The sequence below is a fragment of the Glossina fuscipes genome, unplaced genomic scaffold, assembly GCF_014805625.2.
Source record: "Glossina fuscipes isolate IAEA_lab_2018 unplaced genomic scaffold, Yale_Gfus_2 3, whole genome shotgun sequence".
In the NCBI taxonomy this organism is placed as follows: Eukaryota; Metazoa; Arthropoda; class Insecta; order Diptera; family Glossinidae; genus Glossina; species Glossina fuscipes.
In genome coordinates this window covers 8,878,862-8,896,928 of record NW_023998417.1, presented here as the reverse complement: position 1 = coordinate 8,896,928, position 18,067 = coordinate 8,878,862, and the positions used below count along the sequence as shown (strand labels likewise).

General features: G+C 32.0%; 1 protein-coding gene across 2 annotated transcripts in view; it reads right to left on the bottom strand.

The window, feature by feature from the left end:
* LOC119635210 (transcription factor kayak-like) overlaps positions 1-18,067 on the bottom strand; it is a 58,823-nt gene that overhangs the window by 22,493 nt on the left and 18,263 nt on the right. Inside the window, exon 1 of one of the 2 annotated variants that reach the window (XM_038029904.1) lies at positions 17,806-18,061. The exons of the other annotated variant lie outside the window; for it this stretch is intronic. Coding sequence (XP_037885832.1) covers positions 17,806-17,889 — 84 coding nt within the window. The 5' untranslated portion in view covers positions 17,890-18,061. Of the gene's footprint in view, positions 1-17,805; positions 18,062-18,067 lie in introns of those variants that run through there. 2 annotated transcript variants of the gene reach the window in all.

Genomic DNA, 18,067 nt, shown 5'->3' with positions numbered 1-18,067 from the left:
TGGCCGCCTTATTGGCAACAGAGTATATTGTATACGAATGGACTGACTGAGTGACTGACTGACTGACTGGCTGGCTGGCTGGCTGGCTCTGTATACATATTCAGTGGAAACCCGTCACTGCTTGTATCATGCGAACGTAATTCTTTGTTTAATTCGCTAAATTGTTTAGCATTGCAGTGTTCGTGTGTTAACCATTTTTGGTCAAACTGATTTTAAACAAAAGTTTATCTTTTCATTTTATTTTATTCATTTTAAAAATTGTTTTTTGCGGAATATGAACAGAAAACACAAATATAGAAAAAAAAAAAAAAAAAAAAAACCGAAAACATATAACAACAAATATTGATATGTGTCCCTCACCCACAGCCAGAAAACTTGATGTTTGTTTGTTTTTTTTTTTTTTTCATTTTTATCGAAATCAGAGAATATTTATTGCAATTTCTTCTTTGCAAAGTTTCATAAGATATCCATATATATATTTTCGATGACTTTTTATGATCTTTATTAGATATAAAAATCAATATATTTTCATGTGACAAGCGGAACCACATTTAACTTTAACAAAATGTCCCCTAAGGAATAATCTTCCATGACTGACTGTAATCCCAAATTTCCTGGCTATATATTGCGATTTATACTCTCAATGATCTCAAAATCGTTCTAATTTTGCTTACAAAAAATTCAGGTCAGTATCGAATTATCTGCTATAGCTTAACACTATGAATATTCTTCATATAATTTCCTGCATTTCACATTCTTTCAGCTGCTTCAAGCACCTTAGCTTTAATTCATGGCTTTCAAGTGAAGTTGTATGGATCAAGAGTCAAGTTTCTAAACCAAATACCTGTGAGTTCTAACAGGAGGTGAATACGACCGGATCGGCTAGCCATCTGACTCCGACCAGAGAGATATGATTTTCACTTAACGCTTTACAATGACTAATATATATATATATATATATATGTAGGTTGATGGCCTATCGATATTACTACTTTGTATAGGGGGTCGTCGGTTTCATGATTCCGAAAGTAAATGTAAATAAAACACACATCCGATTGAGCTTTGGAGCAAATTTGTTTTTCACTGCATTGTTTGGATCTTGTCATTATTTGTGGAATACATACATAAAAAAATGGAACAATGCTAACTTTTAAAAACTTATTACGATGACAATGAACCCAGGACAACGTTTCGTGTTCGTGCGCATAGTTGATTCAATGGTTACGTAAAATAAATATCTATGGTGGCCGCACCTCTGAATAGTTACATAAAAAACTCTTAAGTACAAACCAAGTGTCTTTGATTTTTTGGACTTAAGTTGAGTACACGCATTCAGTTAAAGGATTGACTATAACTTTAGGGCAAAAGGAATGAAAAAGTTTAATGTACCTAACATTTTGACCAAGATCTGTGACTAGACGTTATTAACGAAAACTTCGAAACTTAAGATTTTAAGGTTTAGTCAGACCCTGCTTATATTTGAATTCGATTTCAACGAAATTATTTCAAGTTTACGAAGATCATTCAACGTATGGCGATTTGCGAGTTGTGCTAACATTTCCCCTCCCTTTCCTTGAAATTGGTGGTAACAATGACTATCAAATAGCTTGACCATCGCTAACAGAGAATTTCTACTTGAAAGAAACTTTTACAAAATTGAACAGCTTTACTTCAAAAAACCCTTATGACCTGTAGGAAATATTGAATTTCTGGCGAAATAAGCGACAGCGAGGTTTGTCAGGACAAAAGAAAACGTTTTCGTTTAAAGAACGGGAGCTTGCCTACAGCCTAGTATATAAGAAGAGCGAATAAGCACTTGGCATACCAAGGTTAAATTACCGACGCAACAGACTATATTTAAAATACCATTGGCATGTGGCCATGACTAGAATATTCTGACACTGCAGCCTTATAACTCTTTCCAAACTCTTTCCTTCCGGTAGGTTAAAATGTAGGAAAAACCGTCTGAATGGTTGATCTTAAAGAAAAAAAAGTGCTTACACGCAACATGGCATCATGAAGTAACTCGATCTGTGATGCTACAGTGCCTTTCTTTAAAGCAATAGGAAAATGACACAATATTCGAACACGAATCCTGTTTCGTTCATGCTTTGAAGACCGAGTTCCAATACATGCAGATTTCGCATCTAACAAAATCAAAAACCGTTGACTGTCTATGACGATCGGGTATATGTATAATATACAGAATAAAATTTATATGCGGTGAAGTTAACTAACAGTGACAAAAAAATCAAGCGATGCCTGTCGCTCTTTTTAGAAAATGTAACCAAAATTTATTTCATTGATAAAATTGATAAGACAAACATTTAAATATGAGTTTAAAACGAATTGCACCTCTCTTAAGGCTAATTTGTGGCTGGTTTCGGATGACAAGCATGCAGATGAACATACGGACAGACATGCACGAATGAGCCCGAATACGTCCGCCTAAATCAATTCAGAATTTGATATATATATATATAAACAAGCTTTATAGTGACTCGGAAACTGTTCTCTGGGTGGGGTAAAAAGCTTCAATACTCTAAAATATCGGATAGGCCGATAGACCAATTTTTTGATATTGCCATAAACAGAGTTACAGAGTCAAAGACGCGTACGTTTTGAAATTGCAAATTGAATATTTATATTTTGCTGCTCAATTGAGGTAAGGCTCTTTAGCACACTACACTATTAGATTAGTTACTACTTTTATCTACAATAATTATTTGATAACAAATGATAAGACGTGACGCAAGCCATATCAATATGTGTAACGGCATTGTAACAGAAATTCCGTTATTTACTCGAACATTTCTTTTTTTTTTTTTTCTGTTTTCATTGAAAAAACACTCCGTTCAAAAAGAAAAAAAAAAAAAACCAAACCAGTTCTGTCCAGTCCCACATCGACCCACATTATTAAACTTGAAATAGTTTGTAAAATCGTGAAATGAATTAGAACAGAAAAATAAATAACTAAATAAGTAAAAAAAAAAAAACCGTAATAATTGCATTTTTATGATTTTCAAAATAATATTTATAGCAATAAATTAATATAATACTGTCACGAACCGAACAATAATAAGTTTTTTTAATTGCTTTTATTTCCCATTTCATTAAAGAAAGCCAAAAAAAAAAACAAAAAGTGCAATAATAACCGAAACTATATTGCATGAGATTTTGTTTTTTATTTTCCTCACCAAGAAGAAGATATGGTCAAATCAGTCTACCATGACGTTAACTTTGGCAGCGTAAAATATTAAATTTTATAATTTTATATTAATTCATAATTTATTGCTTTTTTCTCCTATTTCGTTTACATTGCACAAACACACATGCATACACACACACACACACACACACAGTCGCGTTATTGTAACTGTTGGTGCTTTTTGTGGTCAATGAAGTTAAAATAAGTTAAAAAAAAAAAAAACAATTTTCGGAAATTATTAAGAAAAAAAAAAAAATTAAAATTTATTTATAATTTAACGGTTAAATATTTGAGGAAATCAGTGAAATAGTAATAACGCAAGTTGAAAATTAGAAAATCCTCGAAAGTAATAAATAATTATTATGAATTTTTGGCAGAAAGCAATTAATTTTCAATTAGGTTATGATTCTTTAATTACATTTTCTAGTAATGATTAGAAATTTCATTTCAATTCGTTGCCAATTTAGATAAATTTTTTTTTTTCTTTTTTTCCTTTCAATATATATTTTGTATTTTTTTTTTGTGTAATGGCGTTTTACTGCTGTTGTTTATGCGTTGCATTATAAATTAAGCAGCAAAGCATAGAAGCATACAAATTGTGCTTTATTTTCGTGTACATATGGTATGTAAGTCTCCAGAGGATAGCTAGTCGGCACTCTTGTCTGTAGCTTGCTTGCTTGCTTGCCTTCATGCCTGCCTGCCTGCCTGGTTGCTTACATAAAATTGTTGAAACATTCGATGTATTCGATGCCAAATTATTATTATATATGAAAGGATAACTTTGTCTACTGGGGTAGCAATAGCAAGCCACGTAACTGCCCTCAAACATAATTAAATAAAGCATTATTACACATGCATAGATGTAATATATCACTCAATAAATTCATACGATTTGCGATTATAACGCCATATAATATTCACTATAAACGCTTTGTTTGTCTCTTTTCAACATAGTGTCTATGAGAACAGACTACACTAAGCGCACGCCATGATCAGTCCAGCCCACCTTTGGAATTTGTTGATCGCCGTTTGATACCCGCTTGGAAGCGTAGTAATGGATCAATCCGTGTTGCATTTATTGTCACATATAGGACGAAGAAATCCTTTTTATTTTCCTCAAAACAACTTGACGCACATTTTGCCTTTTTGTGGACAAATGCACGTTCAGGTATCAGCTATGCCAAGCAGTTTGACTTTTCAGTCTACCAAAGCGATTATTAGCACTTTATTTAAATTTTTTCGAGGATCAGCTAGGCATGATCGTCAGATATGTGGTTAAAATCAGCAAAGCACTTCTCTGCCATATGTTGGCGATGGAATGGAGTTCAAATGACATTTGTCAAGCCATTGCCATTTGCCTGAGCGGTATTTTTGCTACACGAAATTGAGTTTGTTTTTCGTTTGTCTTACAAAAACAACTGCAACTTGTAAACTAATGGTCGCTGAAGCGAAGTGATCATAAGATCTGAAGCCCTCAAAATCTGAAAGTCATATGGTTTCTAATAATAGCGGCCATATCTATATGTCATCCCACGAATTTATTGAGTGATGTGTGTAGAAGGAATGCGAGAAACTTGTATTACTAAGGTAGATAAATACTGCAGAATCACTTTGCGCGTTTTTTTGTGTTTTTTTTTTTTTTTACCTAACTGCTCTCCATGGTCATGGTCAGTAGTTGAAAATACTGCAAAGTATTCAAGTGAACATTAAGCATTAGGAACGAATTTAAATGGAAACAAGAATGAATAAAAGCAACAAATTTATTCAAATATTTTTCCTTTCACTTGGCACTAATGCTAAACTTAATGTGACCGTATTGTTGTCGACACACTGTCATATGCTGTGTATATAGCACTGCTTTTTTTTTGGGTCATAATTCTACTGAATGATGATAACAGCAAAATGTAATACCTTATAACAAGCGGTATTCTGCATTGCCTGCGGTTTTATGCAAATAATCCATCTCTTGACAACCATTCACAAAATTGGAAAGCAAGAGAAAAATGTGATTTCTTTTAAATTGATTTTCTAAAAACGAAATCAAAAACATTTACCTCCAAAGACAATTTCTTGAGAATATAGTAAATGCCTTACATCATCACAAAGCTAATTAATAATTATGTAAAGTCACGATGTCATCTTCCCGATGATGACTGACAGACTGACTGACTGTTCTGAATTTTTTTTTTTTTTACGAAATGCAGTTTAATCTCGTTAAGCTCGTTATGGATAAATGGAAATTCTAATTATTTTAAGATAAAGTGATGCTAACGTGATGCTGGTGTAGTGCATGTTTCCCTTTCATATTCATGTTGACGTAAAATGACAACAATGTTACCTAAGGACATAATTCTCTATTGCCATTGAGTTCTCAACAAAAATTTGTGCATCATGTGTGTTCCGATTTATTGTATTCTTGATGAACTAATCCAACTAAAAGAAATTTAATATACATTCAAAACTATGTTAAAACTAAATTGAAGAAATTAAGATCAGAATGAGGATTAAGAGTAAGTAAAACAAGGTTTCCATTTAATTTGTTCCATTTTCTTCTCATGTCGTTCATTAAATTTAAACAGGTTTGTTCTTCTAGGGTCTTTCAAAAATAGTTTGAGGCGTTGCAAATGTCTTCTAAAATTTCGCTGTCCAGACCGCCTTTAGTCTTCTATCTGGAATTGATTTCCTTTATACCTCTATTTAGTATTTCATGGGCTTTTGTGTATCGAAAACGGTACATGCAATGTGCAAGTAGTTATATTGCTCTTATGAATTTTGGACCTTCTACAAAGGCATAACCTAGTATGAACGGTAGGATTGCAGCGTTTCTTGAAAGGTGAATAAAATTAATAGAAATAATTGATTAAGACCGAAAGTTCCACGACTCTATATTCGTTTTTATTACAACTCGGTAGCTGCAAAGGTGAATAGTTTGGAATTCTTTTTTACATTTTCAGAAGAGTTTAGAGAGTTCCTTCCTAAAAGATTTATTATAATTTCCGCAATTGCTCTGCACTGCTATTACTGCAATTTCGTACTGTAATCCTTCCCATAATGATTTGGTCACTATAAAATTTCATTTGCATGTCGTTACTGAAAGCAATAGAATTATAACGGAGGGGGAAAGGAAAAAGGGCTATAATATAATCTACAATTCCCCATAGCCCGTGTGCCTATACACATGCACCAGCAAAAGCACGCAACACGCAACTCGCATAAACAAACCATTAGAGGGAAAGTGTATATAAAAATAGTTTAGATTTCCGATTTAATGAAAACAAAAATTTAAGTAACATTAAAGCAGAAGCATAGTGAGAGCGTATGTTTTAAGCGTCTATCATGTATCGAAAGGAAAATGTATATATATATATATATATATAGCTGGAAACAAGAAAAATGCCAGACATTTTTATATTCCATTATTATCAACTTTTATTTTCTCTATGCTTTCTCCTTTTCTCGATAGTTTTTCCTTTTGGCCTTCAGACGTCTTTGGATTTTATTTATATTTTGTTGTTGTGAAAAGAAAAACTCCTAAAGAATTTTCCTTTTTTCCTTGTCTCTACTATTACCTTGTGCTTTCCTTTTTATAGTATCTGTGGCTCCATACATATTATTATTACTCTTTTTGTTTTTTTTTTTGTTTCTTTTAGGTATTATAAGAAATTTATATACACATGCAAGCACACATTTCAATTTTTTATTGTTGTTAGTGTGTCGCGACAAAATGCATTTAAATAAATTAATGTCGCTTTTTGCGAAATCTATATATATTTATTTACGTACTTCGATATATATATATATATATATATATATATATATATATTTGTGTGCAATGCGTGTGAGTGTTTTACTAAAGAAGAAATATTGAAATACAAGGCGCGTCAGTTGTCTCGCAATTTTTTTTTCCATATTGTTGTTGTTATTGTTGCGTTATTCCTCTTCATGAGTTAATGTTTTTGTTGTTGTCGTTGCTGCCTTTGCTTTTATCTGTTTTGTTTAATTTGAGTTCATTGTATGATTTTGTTTGTTTTCATTTGGTGAGTTTGATCAAAAAAAAAAAAAAAAAAAGAAAAAGGAAAAAAGAAAAAACAAGCACAAGAGAGAAAGACAAATCTAGCACGCACATATTCCATATGTGTTCTTTTATTATTTCCATTCTTTCTTTCTTTTTTTTTTTTCTTTGTAGCTGTCTACGCGTTAAATTTTTTTTTGTGTACTTTCGGATAGGATTATGGGCGTGTAGCTTCATACACACAACTACTAATACTACTACTACTACTACTATTGCTACTACTATACAGACTTTAATGCATATAAAATATTTAAAGAGCCCTCAACACACCGCACAATATAATTAAAAGCGGGGAAATTTTCAATGCATTAAAAAAAATCCTTTTTTTTCTCACAAGTTTTACTTACACATTCCCACTTTAATCTTCATAGCCCCCGAGTCGTTTATAATTCTTGGTTTTTTTTTTTTTTTTTTAAGAAGTTGGTAAGAAGAGATATTACAAACGGTATGAAGTCCTTAATATACTTTTCAATGCTACAGGATATTTTTTATGTGAAATATAATATTGAACATAAATCTTTTCAAGCGTTGAAAACAAAAAAATCAACAAAATTTTTAAAAGGTTGTTGTAAAGTATTTTCAAATCATTTTTACGCCATTATCAATGGCCTACCTGCCCACATAATTGTACACTGTATCAGAGTACACAGAGAAATCCCCTCCGCTATCGTGATTGGCTTAAAAGCATTTGAAATTTTCATATATTCTATCATTCTTTATTGCTGACGTCAAGGCGATCGAATTTTTTTCCAGAAAGACATCTCTTCAGAATCACATCTACTCTAGCCAATGAAGCTTACAAGCGTTACAAGTTTAAGGACATCAAATCTGAACCGTATCTTTTTGTTTTTTAAATAAAATATACTTGTCTGCACAAAGGAAATCGTAGACGCATCTTCTTGCTGTCCGTTTGCAGGAAGTATCTTTTCGATCTCAGGATCTTAGCATCACCTTAAAAATCGGCTCCATCAACTGATAAATTTTCCCAGTTCTAAGATTTCAATTTCATAGTTTTCTTTAAGCTATTGCAAATTACCTCAAGAACAAGAAGAAGAAGAAGAAGAAGTAATTGTGCAAGAGACCAGGGAAGAAAATTGAATTACTAGCCAGACAACATACAAGAGAAAGCGTAGTAGACGAAAGATGGCAAACTTTAAAAGGGAAGCCTGCATACTTTTTTTCATGGATTTCTGAAAATGGGTTTTAAATGTTTTATACGACCTGTTTACGTTGAGCTTTTTTTTTAAACATTTTCATTAATTTTTTTTTAATTATTTCATATACCATTTCCATTAAATATATATGGCCTGTGTTTAATAGCTTGCTTCAAGCTGAATGTATTAATGAATGTAAATTATAAACAATAATATTTTAATTATTCAGAGTCACGTCGTGCTATGGTTCGTTTAAAAAGCGTGTGTATACAGTAGGGTGGTTCAATGAGCTTTTCTTTTTGCGAACTAAAAAGGGGAAAGTAAGCTTTTTCTTCAAGTGACCAGTAGGCGGCTTAAGGGTTTAATGCCCATGAGATTCGATTTTTGCTAAACATCCTAAGATTTTGTGCTTAATCAGATGAAAGTAACTCGAGAAGAGCCTCAAAAGCTACGCACTCCGTTTCATAGAAATAATAGTAATATTATTGCAATTTCGCCAGAAAAATAAATTCTGAGACTAAACTCTTAAAATACTAACATCTCATCTCTAAGGCTATCGGAAAAATTCGGTTGAAAATTTTATCGCATTTACGATTTGAATCCACCAGCGTTGAGTTGTTAGTCGACATTCTTTGCCTACTCGAGCACTCAAACGGACAAAGGTTTTATATCTTTATTCATATATTTCCGAGTTCTTAACCGCCCACAATTCGCATTCTACTCTCCAGACACTTTTGTAAAGGCAAAGTATTCAGAAGAGCATTTCATGTCGACCACAATTTCTAATATACCCGTCCGTCCATATATTGACTCATCAGAACCTAGAACGTGTGTAAAATTTCAGCGCGATAAGCAACAAGGGGAAGCCAAGAATACAGATTAGCAGTTTCTATGCTGACATGAAAGAAAACAAGCTAAATAAAAAAGCTTATAGAGGAGAAAATCATTAACTTCCTTATGGTCTTCAAACTAGAAATTTGAAACCGCTTTAGTATCGGTCACTTAATGTTTCTTGGATTCATGCGATAAATAAATAGAATAATTGTTTACTAATTAGAATTTTTATCATTAGACTTATATTAATTGAAATGAAACAACACTGTTGCCCAACCGCAACTAATGTCCTTTCAAGCTAACCTTTTTTAAAAATTCAATTCAAGTCGGCAATATTTTCATTTACACGCAGTTAATGTACCCCTTGTTTTTTTGATTATTATCCCCCTTTAAACTGAATATTTATCGCATGCTATTACATGCTACTAATAAAACTCTTCAAATGACCTGGTGTTTGCTTTAACGCAAATGCGTATACTTGTTCTTGCACCATAAACATGTACATAAATCGCATATCCTTTTTTCTATGGCAATTACATGGAATTAGATTTAAATAAACTTCCGTGACAAATTTCCAACTGTTTTGCTCGACAGTTTCTGCAAACCAAAATTTCACTTTTCAAATTAATGCTAACGTTGTCTAAGCTTTACAGGCATTATATAATAATTAAATACGACTTATGGAATTCTAAAATAAGAACCATTTGTCAAATTAATGCGATATTAAAATAATTTAAATGGGTGGTAAAAAAGTTCTGGAAAAGTATATAGTGCTTGCAGCAAAGAATTATTACAATTATTTCATTTTTCTTAAGCTTAAATATCCTTGAACTGAAACATCTCGATTTAATCTGCAACAGCATTATCCTTATCATATTAAGTGCAATATATTAGTAATTCTTCCAATGTGAATTGCCCTAATTATACCTCTTACTCTGGTATCGATTACACTATGTTTGTGGTGGCGTTTGTAACATCGAGAAGGACTTAAGACAGATTTACCTGTGTTTCGGTCCGTTTGTCTGTTTGACTTGTTGTAACTTAAAAAGCGCAATTTTCAAGAAATTTCGGAAAAACTTATTAAACTGATCCGGTTTCCCTTCAAGGACGAAATCTACTTGAAATGGATTAGATTGAACTATTTCTGCGATCACTCTGCAAATAAATGTTTAGCTTGGAAAAGACGTTATATGACAAAAAAATTCCAATTACCAAAATTTTTGGCGGTGAAAATCATTAAATTTTTCAGCATATTAAACCTAATGTGGAAAACTCGAAACGGATTGGACAATTTTTTGAATCTTCTTACATACAATCGCTCCTGGGACGGCAAAGTACGGCAAAGGATTGTAAGTTTCAGCATTTGAAAATGATCCGTAATAATAGTTTCAAGTATAAATTATCTTTATCAAAATTGAATCTATCCATTCTTTGGACCTCATTCGCCATAAGGGATTTCATGAAGGGAAATTTTTGATATGGAAATAGATTGTAATGTTTATATGCCTAGAACGTTACTAATAGGTTTGTTAAACATATACCACGTCAAGTTGATGCTGCCATATATGGAAATTATGCCTTTGTATGGCAACAAGATATACTTTCTGTTATCTTATTTATAAATGTAAATGAAGAATTGTATGAGGTCAAGCGGTGTAAATGATTTTGATTACCTGATTTTTTGAATTGCTATATGAATCTAATTTGCGCTCAGTTACTATATGAAGGAATTTTAACAGTAATAGTCATAGAATCGATTCTTTCATTCATATATATATATATATATATATTTATATATACATATATAGGTGCTTGCTATGAAGGCTTAGCTTTAGACTTCCAAGAGTGCTTCAGCAGCTGTTGAAAACGAAACATGCAAAAGCAAATTTAAGCAATTATTCAGTCAATATTTAAATATTCGTCCAATTATTTGCTAACGTCAATTATTCAATATGAAGTGGTGATTACTAGTAAAAGTAACTTTCACTTTACTTACGTCAAAAAAAATAGTATACTTGGATACTTTTTTCTCCAGCGAATGAAATTTCACTCTGTAAGAGACCCTTGAAAAAAGCTGGAATACTTACTTACTTGTCTCGTTGAATTGAAAAAATATTTGTTTTTTTGTCTGCGTAAAAAAAATGTACTCCATCTCAGTGAAAAGGGTGTTTAAGTCTTAAGTAAGATACTTATAGAAACCTACACTTTTTCTTAATCAATATCTTTATACACATGAGCACATCACACACAAACACACACACACACACATAATCATAACATTACTATGCAACGTAAAAGAAACTTACACAGCGTACTAGTGTTATAGGAGATAAAAACGAAATGTTATCAGTGTCAAGTACCAACAACGGTGATAATTTAAAGGTATATGTAGTGTGCTCTCTTACCATATTCGGGTAAAAAACAAATTCAAGTATAAAACTCTTAATTTCAATTTATGGTTAACTAGCAAGAAAACCAAGAACGATCGTATGTGTGTGTGTGTTTGTGTGTGTGTGTATGTAGATAGGGTGGTGGTGGGCGGGTAAAACAAAAAAAAGAATGAATAAATGAAATTAAACGAAATTTTTTTTGCGAGTTAAGATTTTCAAATATGCGTTTTGTTGTTGGCATGAAATGAGGTCATCGAAGCGAAGGTAATAAAAAAAAATTACTTTTACGTAAATACGAGAATCAAAAAACAAAAAAAAAAGTTTTATTTTACATGAAAATGTATTGCAACAAAAGTCATGATACACTTATACTACTTATGTATGCACTGCAGGTAACCTGAGTTACTTACAAAAAATCTAGCTAATGACACTTTAATGTTAACTCTGTTTGTTAGTTAGTGGTTGATTTTGCAAAAATGATTTTGCTTTTTAAAGCTCAAGTGCGTACATGTATATATACATATATATATATATATATATATGTATGTGTATAGTAATAATAACGGGAATCACTAATCGCGATTATATGACCTCTAACTGGCACCTGTTTAAGGTTAGTTGAACAATTAAGGATTTATAAGGCAATAAAAACACGTTATAAGCATAAAGAACAAATTTCATATCGTTCATGGCTTTTTTAAGGGCAAACAACAAATCATATGCATATACCACGCATATGTATCAAATTTCTTTAATCACTACCGAAACAAATACTAGGGTAGTTGAGGACTAAAGGGCTTGACATTTTTAATAAAACTTTTTAACCCTCCACACTCCACTCAGTGGCAACAAAACAAAAACAAAAAACAAAAAAAAAAAAAAAAAAAAGAGTCAAGAAACCTTTTTTTTTTTTACATTGCGATCGTGGACGAGAAGTTAGTGGCACGTGTTAGGCTGAATTGTTATAAAATTTTTCCTTTGTTCTTTCAGATCAAAATGAATTTATTTTTTTTGTTTTTTTCGCTATGTTATATTAAATAAAAAACGTGTTTTTTTTTTTTTTTTTCCTTTTTATGAGCCCAGCAGGGGGTGTTCTTAAGCATGTTAAATATTCGCCAATGCATAGAAATCAATTGAAGGAACGGACCTCCTACGTTGTGCATATTTGTTGGATTAACGTATATGCTCAACATAAGTAATTTGGCCATTTCTGTCCACCGCTACCCCACCCACCCCATCCCCACACCAATCATTCTTTCGCGGTTAGGACGATTTTTTTCTTGTTTTTTGCATATTTACGAATTTTTTATAAAATGTTTTGCTAGAAAAAGTTTAAAAATCAGTTAAGCCCACTGCAGACAAGTGCAGCAATAATTAATAAAAATTTAAATACGAATATGTTCCCTGCGTTATTATTACTTCCGCCTGTGAATATTTTTTTTATCTCTCTTTAAAAATATTTTATTCTCTATATGAATGGTTGGTTCTGCACGGTAGAAATCTCGTGTTGCATTTGCTATATGATATGTTTACACTTATAACAACATTTCATGTTTACATTGATATTTCATACTTTTTTAATGCACAATTTGAGGGTTATTGAAAAAAAAAAATTAATTTTGAAAAAAAGGAAAATAAAAAAAAAGAAAAAAACGAATTCTGGTGGGTGTTAACAGATTCGATCTTAGCTGAAAATAATGCCTCTGCAAGTTTTTGTTTCTGTTTATTTTGCTTTAAATTATACCGTAATTGTCGCTTTAAAACATTTTGTTGTTGCGGTCGTGGCCGCCTTTTTTGGATGGTTGGTTGTTGGGCGTCAAGTTATTTCAGTTCATGCATGTGTATATGGTATGGTATATATATATATATATATACAATATAACTAAAATTAACTTGTATTCATGTGTGTAGAAACGAAAATATTTTTGTTTGTTTTTTTTTTTCTTCTTTTTTTTTCCGATAAATTACTTAAGTTTGCAATTTTTTTTGTTTTTGTTTTTGAAGTAAAGAACAGTTTTACAGAAAAATAAACAAATATACGGGGGGGTTTAATGTTTCGATATAAAAAAAAAAAAAAAAAAAATTTTAAGGAAGGGAACTGAAAAAACCATATAAACATTTATTATGATATAAGTGAACACATTCTGGTGATAAAATTCAATGGGTATTGGTTTGCGTGTATTTATAACTAAGATTATACATGGGACTGCCCCTAAGTAACTTTTTTTGTTTTTGATAACATTTTGATGTTTCGCATGTTTTTAAGAGAAATTTTAGCTACAAAATTGAAAAAAAAAACAAAAAAATTAGAAAAAAAAAAAACAATTTGTACTACACCCTCGTACATTTTATTGTGTATCGTTTTTTTTTTTATTTCATTTTTTCATTTTTTTTTTTTTCGATAACCATCACGTCACATGTTTTAGTTATAAGGCGACGTAGCATTGTACACATTAGATAAAATTCCCAACTTTTAAAAGAAACTAGGGAAACAAGTTTCGTGTTTCGAACGAGAAAAAAGAAAAAAAAACGCTCTCCCATGTACTTTGTTACTTTAATAAGTGCCAAATGTACTTTGCCTTTTGTTCTTGGCTAGCAGTTTTTCTCGGCTGAAAGATTTGCACCTAAGTGCGATGGCCTCTATTAGATAAACATTAGATAAACAGCGCGAATAATTGTAAACCTTTGCAAGGGTAACTCTTATAAGATCTGAACCGAAAACGAAAGTGTAAACACCACTCAACTTCCCGGAAATAATACCTTCCCTTTGGGAGGATGACACAATTTTCACTGGAACAACAAACCAAGTATAATCCAATTCGAACTCTCCTTTACAATTGCAATATTATTAAAAAATAGGAGAATATGAGGATAAGAGAATTAAAAGAATTATATTATTGGCATCACCACAACAAGGAGTGTTCATAGCCTTGGAAGACCAACACATAATTTCGAAATATTTTACTAACTGTAATCACATCCCTATTGTGTTAGTTAATTGATCCTAAGAAATATTGTAACGGTCTTGATAGGTATCCCGTTATAAGTATTTTAACATCTATTTCGGGCAGATCACAGCACAATTCTTTCATTGGTTTGTTTTTTAATATACCGTATCATTGCCTAACTTGTGAAAAGTTGTCCATTTTTATCTTAAGTAACCTTTTTATGCTAATCATTTTATTCTTTTTCCCCGTAACATCCGCAAACTGTACGTAAGCTTGAATGTCAAACGCTTGCGAGAATATCAAACTACATTTATTGCCTCGAATAAAGTATTGTTGCGAGATCTGCGTCCTGTTTGAAAACAATGTTGCAAACCATTGTGTAGAGAAAAAAACCAAAATCTGGATTATTAGTTTCCCGATCTGATCTAAAGGTTCTAGAGGCGATTGTATACATTATGTTATAATGCTATGTCGATACCTGATGACGACGCCGAGTTCCAAACAAAAATCATGGCCACCAAAGTCCTTCTGATCATACCACCATGCTCAAGTGAACACTGAATTTATAAAAGAAAAATCTCGAACTATTAGCATAGTTATTCACATCCCATTCGACTACTTCATCCCTACTTCAAGCTAAGTCTACCTATTTTACAAGAGATGTCCACAAAGCTTAAATGAACGTATACCGTAAAGAAATTGATACCGCAAATGCAACCTAACGTAACCGCTCCTCAATAATCTACTAGGCTTAGTTCCACATTAAAATACTTGAGGAGCACTTTGACATTTTAAAAGGTTTAGGATAGAAGACGTAAGCTAAGTCTACCTAGAGATGTGCGCAAAGCTTAAATGAACCAGAACATCCTGCAGGCCAATATGATCAATGGCCAACAAATCCCAAAATCTCCATCAGAAAGCATTTTGTATAATTATTTTGTATCCGCCTGGGTGGCCGAGTAGGCAAGAGTCTCGACTAGCAACTCAGTGGTCGTGGGTTCGAATCTCAAGTGCGGTAGAGTTCTTAATAAAAGGCCGATAGCCTTAGATGCTAGTGCTTTTAAGAGTTTAGTCTTAGAATTTATTTCTCTGGTGAAATTAATAATAATAATAATAATAATAATAATTATTTTGTAAGGTATAACAACCTTGGACTTACAATATTAAGAAAAGTTAAATTTTTGAATTATCTGGCAATTGTTTTTCTTAAAGTCGCCACAGTGCACAGTGCACTGTTCAGCAGAAGCTAATTATATGATACATTTGAAAATTTAATTACAATTGAAGAGAGAGTTGGCGCAACATTTTGCATTAACTTTGATAGCACAAATTACGTCCAAGTAAATTTGATGCTTTCTTCGCTGCTGTTCTCTTTTTTCCGTAAATCAATATCGAAATTACTCGATTTTAATGACAAAATCACTTTATTACGAAAAGTTCAATGACAGACAATAAATATATGTAAATTATGCACAACGACCAAACGATACCAAGCTATGAAAAGATATTTAATGCAATTTTATACCTTTTGTTAATGATTTTTTTTCTTTAAGCTCAGTTTTCTTTTCTTTTTTTTTTTTTGTTTGTAAAATTTTAATACGACTATTAAACTTCCACGGATGCCTTTAACTTTGGCTTAATAATAATCAAATAGTTCTGAATAGTTTAGAACGACAATGGGTTTAATAGAAAATTTCAATAAAAATTAATATGAAATTAAACACACTTTCAAACGAATCTTGAGGATGCCGCCGACCATCACTATATAAATTAAATGACAATTATGGGATTTTTGTTGATCAATTCGGTTGAAGAGTTGTTCGTTGGCGTTCATTCTTTATCAGGAACGATTCAATATATATTTTAATCCCTACAAAAAATTTTTCCGTCCACTAGGAACTTGGTTTTTTGTTTAAATAAAAAAAGTTCCCGCTCTTATTGAGAGAGAAGAAGTGACTATTTATAAATCCAATGCCTCTCCTGATAAGCTAGTCTCTAGTTCTCCTCGATGTTTGAAATATTAGTGAAATATTTGAATGTTTTGGAATCTTTGAACTATTGTAGCCGGATTCAATCTATCTTCAAAGTCATTTTGTGAAAAAAAAAAAAAATTCGGGTTTTGTCCATGATAAGACATAAGAATTTGACGCCAGACACTGAAAGACGAAAAAATAATTGACAAAGATCCCACTTTCAGCTTAAGGTCAGCTATACTCCGGCTATTGCAACATTATGATCAGTTCTTCCCTTCTATAATCTTACTTATAATCGTTCCTAACCACCAACTAGTCTACCTTCATGAATAACGTCCAATGGGTGCCTGGAGGTAATATAAAACATATAAGAAGATATTCGACGATAAAGTTTACTGCGATTGTAGCTATAGCCATTGCTCAGTCGGTAAAGGCAAAACACTTGGCGATCTTTTCTCGTTTCTTTTTGACCGCCACCGTGTTACGCGAATAAAGAATATTCTCTGAGTGATTGGCCTGATCAAGGATATATATACTTAATGGCGTCCCTGAAGCTTTCCAGTGGTTGAAAATGAATCTTATCCTTCGATGATGTGTGTAAAAAAATCAGTTCCAAGTTCCCTTCAAAATCAAGTTGCTGCATTATTGTGGCGATACATTAAGTAAAGTAAAATAAATTTAACAAACATTGCGTCTTATTTCCACTGCGTACGAAAATATAAAAAATCAAAAGAAAAATAAGTCTCAGCTAAACGCAGTTGAAAAGGGAAATTTCTAAATGAGGCGCATTGGGTCGGTACAACTGACCATATATCAAATTTTTGTTACTACGAGCCTATCCAGAACCGTGTTACGTACAAGTCGACTAAAATGAGTAAGGAAAAAAAACAAAAAAAAAGGTGGCAAAAGAACACACCACAAAATGATCTCGCCTTCGTAAAATCGATGCCCTTCTTTGATGCAAACACATCGGTGCAAAATTTTGCTTCTCATCTCTAATAAAACATCACTAAGTCAACAAGCATGAACCGGCAAGAATATAATATAATGCCAATGTCACACTCTATGTTTTAACTCTATGTTAAGCTTAAGTCCAATGTTAACAAAAAAGTAGCCTGTTTACCTAAAGTGATGGATGGGTGTCGCCAACATTCGCAATGAGGGCTTCTCGTACATATATATTATTAAAAAGGAAAAAAAACTAGAAACAATGAATGCAAACTTACCACTTTTGGTAGAGGTGATAATGGCATATTAAACGGTAAATTGAGATATTCATCGTTAAACAGATTGTAATTGTCCAAAGTCATTTTGAATGATTTTTTTTATTTTCCTTTTTTTTTTCTCCAAAATTTTTTAAAAACAAATTACGTCTTATCACTTGTAAGACTATATGGAAAAGCGTATGTGTTGTTAGTTCCTTTATATGCAAAGCATATAAAGAAATGAATGAATTAAACAATTAAAAGGCAAAGAAAAAAAAAAAAA